The following is a 14,121-nucleotide window of genomic DNA, read 5'->3' as shown; positions in this document are numbered from 1 at the left end:
CCAAGGTATGATTGTTGGTAGGTTAGGTATATTAAATGCACTTTTGACTTGTGATATTTTCAGTTTATGACGGTTTTATCAGAAAACTCATCGTTAAGTCACGAAGCCTCTGTATCCTATTTTCCTATCTGTATCTCTACATCATGTTCTCTTTCAGTGTCTTGGCTGCATCCCTTTGGATGTTCTCTATTTTCTCAAGGTCCTTCTAAAACAGTGGTTCTCTGGTGGAAATTAGAAAGGTCCTAGCATTCAAAGCCAGAAAATCTATATTCTATTTCACTTGCAGATGTGTGATTTAGAGCAAGTAACTTCTAGGGTTTTCCCATCCAAATTAAGATGATGATAATTGCTACTTTAAAGGCTATTTATCATCAAATAATATGCAAAAAAGGTCTATATGTTACCTTTCTTATAAATTTTAATGATTAATATTAACATTTAGATAATTAAAAGCATAGGCTTTTAGAACCCAGCTCTGCCACATACTTCATGTGACCTGGAAAAATTTTCTCTAAGCCTCAGATCCCTCAACTACTAAGTGGAGATTATAATTGCTTTTACCTAATAGGCCTGTAGATTTAAGGTCTGTAGAAGATTTAGCTCAAGAGGGATGCACTCAATAAATGGCAGCTATTTTTATAAATAATAAGAACACAAATGTTTGTTTCTTCATTGATACAAATGAAATAGCAATCATCAATTATTTATATGAATCAAACAAAAGCTGAAAGCAATATCTAGTGTTTGTTAGTCCTCTCAGGTGTTATTAGTCTATCTTTATATATCTATTTTTTATTTATTTATAAGAAATCTATATTTGTCATTATTTTAAAAACTCAGGCTCTATAGAAGCATATAAAATAAAAAGGAGCAGTGCTTCTTCAGCATTCCCCCCTACCCCCTACACCCAGTTCTGTTATTCTCTTCAGAGAAACTCAATGTTAAGAGTTTGGTGTAAATTTTAATGCACTTATATACATGTTTATATGTATATATGCAGCTCTCTGTATCTGTGAGTTCCACATCTGTTGATTCATCAACTGCAGATAGAATATATTTGAAAAAAAAAAAATGAGTGGTTGTGTCTGTACTGATTTACAGACCTTTTTTGGGTCATTATTCCCTAAATATAGTAAACAACTATTTGCATAGCATTTACATTGTATTGGGTGCTGTAAGCAATCTAGAGCTGATTTAAAGTATCTGGGAGGACTTGTATATGTTATATGCAAATAGTAAGCCATTTTATATAAGGGAGTTGAGCGTCCTTAAATTCTGGTATCCAAAGGGGATCTTGGAACCAATCCCCCATGGATACTGAGGAATTACTGTATATATACTTACATATACATTTATATATACATATAATATTACATTTATATATAATATATATGCAAATATTTGCATAAAAATGTACACACATTATATAAACATTTTATTTACATAAACATCTATATTTACATATTATATTCATATAAATTTACATATGTAATCATTTATATTTACATGTATAAATATGTAAACCCGTTTATATTTACATAAATAATGTATGGGACCATACGTTATAATTTTATTTTTTTCCTTAAGAATGTATCTTAGGCTGGGTGAGGTGGCTCGCACTTGTAATCCCAGCGCTTTGGGAGGCTGAGACAGGAGGATCGCTTGAGGCCAGGAGCTCAAGACCAGCCTGGGTAACACAGCGAGACCGTTTCTACAAAAAATTTTTTAAAGTAGCTGGTGTGGTGGTGCATGCAATCCTAGCTACTTGAGAGGGTAAGGCAGGGGGATTGCTTAACACAGGAGCTTGATGTTACAGTGGAGCTATGATCATGCCATTGCACTCCAGCCTCCACAATCTCTAAGATTTTTTTTCATTTTTTTAGAGAAAAGACTTGACTCTTGTGAAAATATATATCCACCTCTTGAGTTTCAGATTAGGTTTTTTCCACAATTATTTACTATTATGAAAAATATTGGCATTGTATGGATGTCCTTGAGTCCTATTTGAACATTTGTTAATATCTCTATAATCAGGACCTGGGATTTCAGGGTGAAAGGGTAAACACATTTTTAAATTTGATTAGGTTACTACCAAACTGACCTCCGAAGACTACCATGTTTTTAAAAATGCACTTTGAACTACTAGCTGAATGTTAAGATTATATTCTAATGCTAATTCATATTATGTTTTAGTCTACTGCAGTAGTATGGAAATAAGTTCTTCCTTCATGATCATAAGGATTACTTTATGGATTGATATGACATATTGCATATGCACACTTTTCCCAATAACTGCTAAGAGAAATGTAGTTATAATAGCAATTCCAGCTACCCAGAATTTCTCATTTGTCTTAAAGAATTTATTTCAAAATTTTTTCCTCATCAGGCAATGTAGATCAGGTTAAAAATGATCTTGTAAATCTTATAAAACCTAAGAGTAAAAATTTTCAGTATGTATAATGGATCAATGACATTTTTAAGATCTGCTATTTCATGAACCTCAAGAATAGAGAGATTACCAAATTTGTAGTGTAATAAAATTGTTCTACCATGTAGAATTCATAGACTAAGAAAATTTGACTAATCTGATGTATAAATGTATAGCCATTATATATATGTAGGTACATTACATATGTATGTATTGTTAAAAGAAAAACGTTAGCCAAATTATATTTAACAGACTTTAATTGAGCAAAGAATGATAGACTCAGACTCCAGTGTAGCCACGTGATGGATGAAGAGTTACAGACAGAAAAAGGAAAGTGACATACAGAAAACAGAAACGAGTAACAGAAACAGCCAGATTGGTTACAGCACAGAATTTACCTTATTTGAACAGTTTGAACTGACCCCCTTTAATTGGCCAAAACTTGGTGATTGGCACAAGAGTAGACTCAGTCTGTTGACAACTCCATTTAGGTTATCGTTCACTATGTACACAGAAACCTTTAGGCTGAACTTAAAATATTTAAGGAGGCAGCTTTAAGTTAAACGATTTGAGATTCAGTAATGAATAAATCAGAAAACATTGTACATATTTTGAAATAAAATGTTAATATGGAACATATAAAACATTCATCTTAAAATTCAGAAGTATAACTAAATGTTTATTGTGAATAAGAAACATGTGTCCATTCCTGCTGCTATATCAAAATACCTGAGACTGGGTCATTTATAACAAACATAAATTTATTCCTCACAGTTCTAGGGGCTAGGAAGATCAGTGTCAGCCAATTCAATGTTTTATGAGCACCTGTCCCATACATGGCATTTTTTTTCAGGGTGTCCTCAGTTAGCAGAACAGATGGAAGGGCTAGCTAGCTTTCTTCATTCTCTTTTATAAGGGCTCTAATCCCTTAAAACTGTCACACTGGAAATTAAGTTTCAACATACGAATTTGGGGAATGAACACATTCAGACCATAGCAGCATGCTTGATAAATTTTGCAAACTTAATTATTTTTGAGTTGTGGGTAATATATCGTAACTATCACAACAAAGGCAAATAAGTAATAAATCCTTCCTTATCTACCACTGAGCTCATTTTCTATATTCTATTACTCCTCTTGTTTTTTCCCTAATGAAATTTCCACAAAAATTAATTGCTCTGTGTGGTAAGCATAATAATGGCCTCCCAAAGATCTCTCTATTTTCTAAACCCCAGAACCTTTGAATATGTTAGGTTACATGACGACGAGGAATTAAGGTGGCAGATGGATTAGTCACACTAATCAGCTGACTTAAAATAGGGACAGTATTCTGAATTATACTGGTGGTCCCAATGATGCAATCACAAGGGTCCTTAGAAGTTTTCCTGCAAGAGGCAGGCAGGAGAGAAAGTTAGGGTGATGCCATTGCGAAAAGACTCATTCTAAAATGCAGTTGCAGATTTTGATGGTGGAGTAATGTGGGAGGCCTCTAGAAGCTAGAAAAGCAAGGAAAAGGATTCTCCTCTAGTGCCTCCAGGAAGGAATGTGACCCTGATCATACCTTGATTTTAGCTCAGTGAGACTTATGTCAGACCAACTGTAAGATCATAAATTTTTTTTAAGCCACTAAGTTTGTGGTAATTTGCACAGCAGCAATATAAAATGAACACACTCTGTAATGGAATCTAAAAAGGGTTAAATAAAGCTTATTTTCTTGCAAACATCAAGTGAAATACTGTAAAAGTCTTTAAAAGCTGCAAAACATTTAATTATGAAATTCTAGAAACATTTGTGGCCAGGCATGGTGGCTCACGCCTGTAATCCCAGCACTCTGGGAGGCTGAGGCGGGTGGATTACCTGAAGTCAGGAGTTCAAGACCAGCCTGGCCAACATGGTGAAACCCCATCTCTACTAAAAATACAAAAATTAGCCAGGCATGGTGGTAGGCACTTGTAATTCCAGCTACTCGGGAGGCTGAGGCAGGAGAATTGCTTGAGCCCTGGAGGTGGAGGTTGCAATGAGCTGAGATCATGCCACTGCACTCCAGCCTGGCTGACAGAACGAGACTCTATCTCAAAAAAAAAAAAAAAATATATATATATATATATATATATATATATATATATATCATAACTCATCAGTGAATAGTTACTATGCACTGAGGGAAAGGTTGAGGAAAAAAAGATTATGAAGTGTTGACTGTATTCTCTAGTCTGCTACAGTAGTTCTTGACGCCTTTTAAAAATTCAGAAATGTTCATTGTGGAGGGTAATTAAATCATCATATACTTGAAACCTTGAGAACTAGACCAGAGTTTGAATTCTTATGGGACTAGAATAGCTATTTGAGTCCATCATTTCATAAAAGGGTATTTGAATTGCTTAAGCATTACCAATTGTCTGATCATTTCTTTTAGCTTGCTGCCTGCTTCTTATCTGAGAAAATTATGGAAAGGATTTAGTTTCAGAATCGCTAATATTTACTGAACACCTATTAAATGTCAAGCTATGCTTTTCATCCAACATTTGATTCTCACAACAATCCTTTTAGGACAGTACTTTTATCACCACCATTTTTAAGATAACAGGCACAGGGAGGTTAAATAACCAGTGCAAGGCCACAAGGCTGATAGTTGATAGTATTCTGGTAATAGTAAATATGCTACTGTTCTGATTTTTAAAAAACAGGCAGTCTCACTCTACAACCTGCTCAGTCACTACTCTATGTAGAGTCTATATTATTTCAATTATTTTACAAATCTGGGACAAGTTTAGACAACTTAGGCAATTTGCCAAAGGTCACTGAGATATTAAATGCCAGATCAGTGATTCAAAGGTTATTCGCTTCCTACATCAATTTTTTTTTTGCTATATTCTTCCTTTACAATTCTCCAGAAGAGGGTAAGTATACTAAGGAATATCTATGACTTGCATCTCTGATTTCTTGACTCATATACAGGTCAGGATACCAATGCTTATAAACAACTTAGCACATATACTGATATTAATTTAAAAAAAATCCATCTGAGGCCATATTAAGATTTGAAAACCAAGATAATAAATCCTGATGCACTTTGGTAAATCTGAATGATGGGTGTTATAGATTTGTCATTAATCATTAATACTTATATGGAGCTCTATATTGCTTCATACAGATTTACTCTAGAATAAGCTTTGGGGTTTGACTGTTGGACCTAATTCCTGATGTATTAATAAAATACATCCCTTTCTAGAAAGCAAAATTCTACATAATTATTGCGGAAAGAAGTAGCTTGATCCCTTGAGCTATTTATGTTGAAGTAGAAAAGCAACTATAAAACTTTCTTTCTAGATCAAAAGTTGAGTGTCTTTGCGGGCAACCCACATATAACTGTCTTAGCTTTGTGGAATGGACTTCATTTTCCTTGCCATTTGTGACATTTTGAAATACAGGCTTCTTTAAATACTTGCTTTTTAATGTCTAAAAAGTATTGGGAACAACTGTCATTCTTGTTTAATCTATTTTTAAAAGACAACACAAAAATAAATTATCTTTCTCAATCTCCTCTTACTGAAAACATCCATAAACTTACATGTTATCACCATATTTGTGGATGCTCACGGGCCGCTGAACAATTATTCTGCACAACTTACAAGAACCTACTTTCTTCCACCTGTTTTGGGTTCGCAACATGGTATATGATTCCTGAGATATGTCTTAGTGAATGCATATTAGCTCCTTTCCTGGCTTGAAATTATGATTCGCATAAGTATCTCAAATCAATTGTCTTCTTATAGGAACAAAAGTGAATGTCACAAGGAAACAATGTGGTCTAAACAAAAAGCATGCAAAATGTATGTATACACTTGAGTTCAATTTGCCTTGTTTTCTTCCTTTTAGGCACATCATATTTGCTCCAAGTAGCCACAACAAATATGCTGGAGAATCATTTCCTGGAATCTATGATGCTATCTTTGATATTGAAAATAAAGCCGACTCTCGTTTGGCCTGGAAAGAAGTAAGGAAACATATTTCTATTGCAGCTTTTACAATTCAAGCAGCAGCAGGAACTCTGAAAGAAGTATTATAGAAGGTCTCAAGTGGCTAGCCGTTAAAGGTGTTGCTAAAAGTCTGAGGATAAAATTCACCTTTCTGATAACTTATGAAGCCAGGGTGTTCTAAAATCTTTTCATGTCATGTTTTGATTATAGGCTTTGGTCTTTTCATCTGCAAAGCGATTTTTTTTGCTCTTTAAAAGTTAATAATTATATTAGGAAAGTGTTAATCTAATGAAGTAACTCCTGTGTGGCAGAAAGTAAAAGAAAATTCCCTAAATTATAGCAAGGAATGTGAATTCTCAGACATTGTGAGTGTGGGAATGTAAAATGGTAAAATCACTTTTGAAAACAGTTTGACAGTTTCCTATAAACATACACTTTTACTTTAGGACTCCAGAATTCCACTTCTAGTTATTTATTCAAGAGAAGGAAAAACAATGATCACAGCAATACTTGTATGCATGTTCATTGCAACTTAAAAGCGTAAAAACCCCAAATGTCCATCCACAGATGAATGGATAAACTGTGGTATATCCACAATAGACTACTTACTACTCAGCAATAAAAATGAAGTAACTTTCAATAAATGCAATATTATTGGCAGACATTGTTGAAGAAAAAAAGCCAGACAAACAACTACATAGAATATGCTTCTATTTAGATGAAGTGGCAAACTAATCCGTAGTGTTAAAAATTAGATTAGTGATTGCCTGGGCAAGTGGCAGGTTGGGGAGGATGGCTGCAAAGAAGTATGAGGAAACTTTCTCCAATAGATGAGAATTTTCCATATCTTGATCTGAGTGGTAAATTGTAAACTTAAAATGTATATATAATTTATCATATGAAAATTAAGCCTCAATAAGTGTGATTACAAAAAACAAGTCTGGCAAGGAAACCAGAATCATATACCTTCTCTTGTGAAATCACCATGAAATGTGAATGGTCAGGAAAAAGCCAGTAATATTCATACATTTAATAATTTCAGCTCTACTGAATAAACCTAAGTCTGATGGGTGATGAAAATAGCTACTACAATCTTCATATTCTAACTCCTATAAAGACTGTAGGTCAGAATCTGCAAACTTTTATGCAGATCCCAGTGACTCAATTACATGTTCAACTATGATTAAAGCTTCAATAAACTTGGTTGTTCATCTACTTCACCAAAATGAGTTAAGAATTAAAAATCAGAAAAGCCTTCATAGGCAAGCACAATAACTAAAATAAGAAATGACAGCTCAAAGCTTAACTACAAGGAAAAACTACTCATTACTCTTGCTCCCAGGCCAACAATACAATTTAACTTAAAACAGTGGGGGCATTTAGTTTAGGGGCATTTTCTATACATCTCAGCATTACTAAAGGGTATTTCACTGATCCCCCACAATAAAGTAAGTTGCAAGTATAGCAATGACTCTGTCATCAAGGTAACTTTTAAATATGTGCCATTCCTTCTGCTTAAAGAGGCAATAAGGTGTGCTATTTATGAAGTATAAATAAATATACACAATTAAGATTTTTGTAAAAGTTTTTCTCAAATCTAGGGAGTTAACTTCACTACCACGCTACACTACCAAAGTATAACACTTTAACTTTTGCCTTGAAACATTGTGTTATAGAAAAAATACTGCATTAAGACCCATGAATCATACTATCTACTACCCAACTGAGTAGATCACTACATATCTCTGGGCATCAGTTCCCTCCAACTCTATCATTTCTAAAGGAGACAAAGCACAAAGGTTTAGAAATCTCTTGGGTCTTCTTCCTACCGGTAGTTTTCCTGAAGACAAATGCGAGCTGCCAAAACAGGATATGTGGTCTGAAATACGAGTTTGGGGTAAAATAGTAATCATTGCAATTTAATTTTTCCTTTAATTCTTAATTTTTTTTATCATTTTTAATCAATATCTGATTGTTAGCAACAGAACAAGTGATTGTGTGGCATGCACTATAATCAATTCAGGATATTGAATATAGGATATGTGTTATCACATTTATAGGGCATATGTTTGAACTTTTTAAAAAAAATTTTCCCCCTAAGCATTTGAGATCAGCTGAATTAAGCTGCTAATCATTATTCCCCTTTGATCTCATTCCTTGGTCCAATCCTGAGAGAGATACTATTCCTCTTAAGGATACTTAGGAAATAATGACACGGAAATATTTTGCTTGTCACAGTATATTGCCTGTTTTAAGACCTACTTTAAAATCAAATAAGCCATAAATTCTTATTATAATGCCATACTTTTAATCATTTAACCTAAATATGTTTAATCAGAGGTTGTCTAATATAAAAACTAGTAAGCAAAAAGCATGTGAAATGTATATACTTTAACCAAGAAATTCTAAAAATTGGTTTCTATAGAGAAAACTGGACAGAATGACAATGTGTGTGACACAAGGGTGTTTACCACAGCATTTTTTTATCATAGTAAAAAATAGTAAAAAAAAAAAAAACCACAAGCTAAATATCACTGGAGAATTGATATTGTAATATAAAAATGATCATAAAATGATTATATGTACATTTTTCACTTATATAGTAAGTTGTCCATGACTTACTGGTTAAAAAAAGTGATAAAACTAAATATATGAATATCAAACAAAATACCAACAGTGCTTGTGCATTTCGGTGGTAGACTTTTATGTGACTTGTACTCTGTACTGAATTGCTAAAATTTTTTACATCAGAGTATATTCCCTTTTATAAGGGATAAAATAATATAATAAAAACTACCCTTTTCATTTTGAACAGACAAAAGTACAGAGTTCTGGGATACAATACAGTTCACAAATAGTAATCCTATTTTGTACCCTTGAAATTTATTAGTTTATTCTGAGGATACACATAACATTTATATATGCACATATGAGCCATCTTAATATTTCCATTTAGTTCAGAATTTCAAAAATACCAATCGATCCTTGAACTTTCAAGTATAGAAATGAGTTTAGGGTAAAATAGTAACCTTTGAAATAATTACAGTACTGTATGAGATTTGTCTTTTTCTTTAATTGCTTTTTAACTTCATGAACTCATTTGATTTTTTCTTTTTAATTTTTATTCATCTACTTTTTCCAATCTCCAATGTGATTAAATTCAGAAGAACAGTATCTTTCAAATAAATGATGCAAAACTTCCTTTCACATCATCTCACGTCCTTTCCCCCTTTGTATTAGTAATGATACTATCTATAGCCAGAAAGATCTTCCTAAAGGTGATCATGCTATGTGCTATGAAAAAACCCTTCAATGGGGACCTCCACTATCAAAATGATGTGGTAGTACTGGCAATCGCTCCCAGGTGCAGTAACTAGGAAAAAATGGATCAAATGCAAAATACATTACAGATATGAAAGAGCTGTGGAAGCACTTAAGACTAGATGTACTAAAAGTCTTTGAGTCTTTTCTAGATAGCTGAGACTACCAACTGTTTTCTTTCCTGGGATCATTTGCCAATTCTAGGCAAGGACTAAAGATCAGGCTTTGTGTGGACTAAAGCACTTTACTGGGGAAAATCAGCAGGACTTTTACTGACTGCATGATCTATCATGATGTACTAGAATCTAGAGGAGCCCTAAACCCAATACTGAGTGAGACTAGAGCTTAGGGGCTAGGCAAACAAGTTTTCTGAACAGGCCAATACCACCTCTCAATGCCAGCCTTCTTCATATCCTATTCTTTCTCCCTTCCCCTCTCTTGTATTTATCTGGCCACTTCCTATCCTTTTTTTACCCCCTCAGGACTCTGCTATTTATCCTTCATGAAATCCATCCATAAAATCTACCAAATATGCACCACAGAAACTTTCTACAGGCTTATCTTTGGCATAATTTTTATTTAACAACCTATTTTCCTTGTTGTATCCTTTCTTGGAAGCGGAGTCTGTTTAGTTATCTCCAGCACATAGGAAGTGACCTGAGTGCTGAATAAAACGAAATAATTAAGCCATGGAATCGCTACGTTAAAGATGCTTACAAACTTTTATCTTATTATCAATAAAATCTATAAATTTTATGCCTATCAACTCAGAACAATTCACTGGGAGGAGAAAAACTATTAAAAAGCCTAACTTCAAATGAACTCAAACTTTCCTGCCAAATCATAAATATGAAAAGTAGATCACCCATGTATGCTAGAGGATCTCTCTGGGAGAAGTGTCCTACAATTTATAACATTTTACAAGGAGTTAAATCCATTAAAACTTCAAAAACTTTTAGATTGTCTTTCTCCTGTAATGTGGTATCTTCCCTAACTTGCTAAAACTGAGAACCCAGCTAGCTTTACATAATTGAAATGATTGAATTTGTTTGCCTAATACACTAATATTTGATTTTAATGAATTCTCTCACTCCCACAAAGTGTCTTATGTTAGCTGCCTTCATACCTGGCCTTTTAATCACCCACATCTAAGAATACCGAGATGCAAAAATTGCTCAGAGTCCAGATGATGATAAGGCTAAGGTTATTTCTAGGCACACGCATTTAGAACAAACTGCCTGCAAGGGACAAATTTACCGCCACGGGCCTTTTACTTTGACTCGGTCTTACAGCTGCAGAATCCATCCCTAATTTTTGTCAACTGCCCATTGGCCTTTTAGAGGTTCTTAGTAAGAAAATCAATGGCTCAACTAACTATTGCGAAAACTGAAAGCACATTATCTTCTCATGGTAATTTAGTCAATATTAGGAAAAAAAAGGAATAAGCACTAATAAGCAAATTTAGATTCTGGGTTTTATGTGGTGACTTAGATGTCTTCAGTTTCATGGTTAAGAGTGTAAGGACTTTGGAATCAGTTTCTAATTTTAAAATTAAATTTCACCATTTGCTATCTATGTGAGCCTGGAGGCAAGTTATGCACCTTTGCCTACATTTCTCCATCTGTAAAATACAGGTTATACTGTAAATAATCACGGTGATGTTCTGAAGAGAAAAGCTATTGTAAGCGCTTAGCAAAGTGTTTGGCACATTCTAATTATGCAACAAAAGCTATCATGTCCACAGCTTCACGTTACCTCTTGTAACTAACACTTCCTAAATTCCTATGGCTAAATTACACATTTCTACTCAAGTGAATTAAGTCCTGGATTAGACACCTACTTTCCCTGAAGGTTTTAAAATTATCTTCAGATTCTGGCTTTCATTTGTCTTCCCAATGGCTTTCTGTTCCCTTAAATTTGTCCTCCATCTCTGCCCCCAATTATTCAGCTCTTTCCTACAGAGGATTTTAAGTAGCTTAACTGGGGGTATGGTAGAAAGGGGACTTGAAGGAATCTTTAAGGCATCAAAAATAGTCTAAGTTGGCCTCAAATATGAACTGAGTAGTCTGGGCTCAATCTGTTACTAAAATTCAACTTGCTTTAGTAGGAAGCCTTCGAAGGTTTACATAAAATTATAATGATCCCATTTATTACTATCAGCCTAAACCATTTAGAACTTGTGGATTTTCTTGACACAATTTCCACATTTTTCTGTACCTTAAGAATGTATCATGCCTAGTTTTATCAATCATGTTTTATCACTGATACTAACAGAATCAAGGGTCTGTGGTAGATTTATTTTGCTTTTGCCCATCCAGCCTTCCTTGCCCATTCTGGAAAAAGAATGTTTTCATAAGGGGACCCATTACAGATGGTTTGGGTGGCACACTGAATATTTAGCAGGTGAGCCTAAATACTCCTTTATTGGATTTACTTATTCCCATGCTTGTGTACTCCTACTTAAATCATAATCAAAAGCAGGGATTACCAGTTTTTTGAATTAAAACAAGATGCCCTCAAAGTTCAGAGTGCTATGAATGTTGCATCCTCAAAGTTAGCTAGTGAATTTACATTACTGCCTATTATGACTCTAAATCCTGAGAGCCAGACAAGGCCTATGCGCCTCAGATCTTACCAATAGCCTGGAGTACTTCTTGAGGATTTGTAAACATTCCTTGGACTCAGCAGTCCCTTGAGAAAATAATTTCCTCCAAAACCTGTGTCTATATTCTCTATCTTGTTTAAGCTCTCCCTCCATTCCCAAACCTAGGAATTATCCTAAATTTTCATCTAGACCCTAATTCAAGATCCTCAGTCTCTCTTCTCTTCGTACTGCTTCTGCTGTATTTCATGCCCTCATCCTAACTGGTCTGTCTCTACACCAACTCTAACTGTTCCCTTCTATCAAAGCTAAACTTGTTGCTGTTTTACTGGATGTTTTATCTAACACAGAGGTAAGAATTATTATTTACAAGCTACATATCACTATCAAAATGGCAATGAAAACTTTTGTGCTTTTTGCAGTAAGGATTCTGAAACTTCTTTGGAGGCTGTTAAGAAAAACTAGAGACCCTAAGAGTCATCAAATCACAAGTGATAAATTGGCTATTATATCCAAAACCATCCAGGCAAAATTAATACATTTTATAACTTTACTAACACAACAAAAAAATTGTTCCTGGTTACCAAACACATTAAGAGTTTTCCATGCTATATGCCCATGTCATATAAAGCCTATTCATTCAACTGACAGAAGCAGCACAGAATAGTGGTTAAGATCATAGCATGGAACAACACAGAGGCAGGCTGCATGAGTTTGAAATCTTTATACCACAACTCATTAGTCTGAACTCTGGGTAAGCTACTTAACCAATATCATAAAGTCAGTTTCCTCATCTGTAATATAAGAATAAAAAAACCCACCTCATAGCGTGGTAAGGAAGATTAACAAGTTAATCATAGAAATAAAATCTGAATAAATATGAAACTGCAAAATAAAATAAGCAAAATGAAGAAAAGGATCAGGTGTTTAAAAATATTAATACACCCATCTAACCTCTTTACTGAACGAGGGGAAAGTGCCTCAAGTTCAAGGTTTCCCTTTTCCAGACTCAATCACTAATCTTACTTTTATTAGCAAAGTTTTTAAAAAAGAATTTAAACATTTAAACAGCATCTCTGCCTAATCAAAAAGGAATGGCAAATTGAATTATTTTGACACATAATCTTTAAGCAACATAAAAATGTTTAAGGCTGGAAGTTGTATTTATTTTCAGTGGACATTAAAGGTGACCCACTAAAGGGAAAAACTAAGAAAAGTCATTGAGTTTTTAGTGAAAACATGGTCTTCAGAAAAACTGTTCTTAAAGATATTCTTCACAATGAAGAATTCTGTTAAAAAGTTAAAATCAAAGAATATACAGAAGAAAACCTCTGCAAGCCTGGTATTTTAGAGATAGTGCTTTATGTATAAAGCCATAGGCATATACGTAACTAAAGAAGGCAAGCCATCCAACAACACCAGATTGATTTAAGTTGTAAGATACTTGGGCAGTAGGGAAGCAGTCAGGGATAATTAACAACAACAAAAAAAACCTATCAAACAATCAAAACAAATGAAACAGAAAAACCTATTAACAAAACCTAAAGACAAGGTGGGCTTGATAGCTTGCATTTCAAAACTGAGGCCATGGAATTATGACACTGGTGAAAACAAAATAAATAACAAATATGAATGCCAGGTCAAAATAATTTGCCATAAAAGATGAACAACAACAAAAAACCCTGTTAATGTTCAAATAGATAATTTAAAAGTACCTGACTGCTAAAAAAAATAATTTACAGAGTACATACCCATATATCCTAAAAGGGACACCAGCCCTCATAAATGAG

General features: G+C 34.0%; 1 protein-coding gene across 1 annotated transcript in view; it reads left to right on the top strand.

Annotated features, from left to right (window-relative positions):
• The window catches only part of NAALAD2 (N-acetylated alpha-linked acidic dipeptidase 2), a 57,073-nt gene extending 49,445 nt beyond the window's left edge, over window positions 1-7,628 (top strand). Inside the window, exon 19 of the mRNA XM_030828881.1 lies at window positions 6,308-7,628. Coding sequence (XP_030684741.1) covers window positions 6,308-6,497 — 190 coding nt within the window. The 3' untranslated portion in view covers window positions 6,498-7,628. The remainder of the gene's footprint in view (window positions 1-6,307) is intronic.
• The last annotated feature ends 6,493 nt before the right edge of the window (window positions 7,629-14,121 follow it).

The sequence above is a fragment of the Nomascus leucogenys genome, chromosome 15 (genome assembly GCF_006542625.1).
Source record: "Nomascus leucogenys isolate Asia chromosome 15, Asia_NLE_v1, whole genome shotgun sequence".
NCBI lineage: Eukaryota > Metazoa > Chordata > Mammalia > Primates > Hylobatidae > Nomascus > Nomascus leucogenys.
This window is presented reverse-complemented; position numbering and strand designations above follow the sequence as displayed.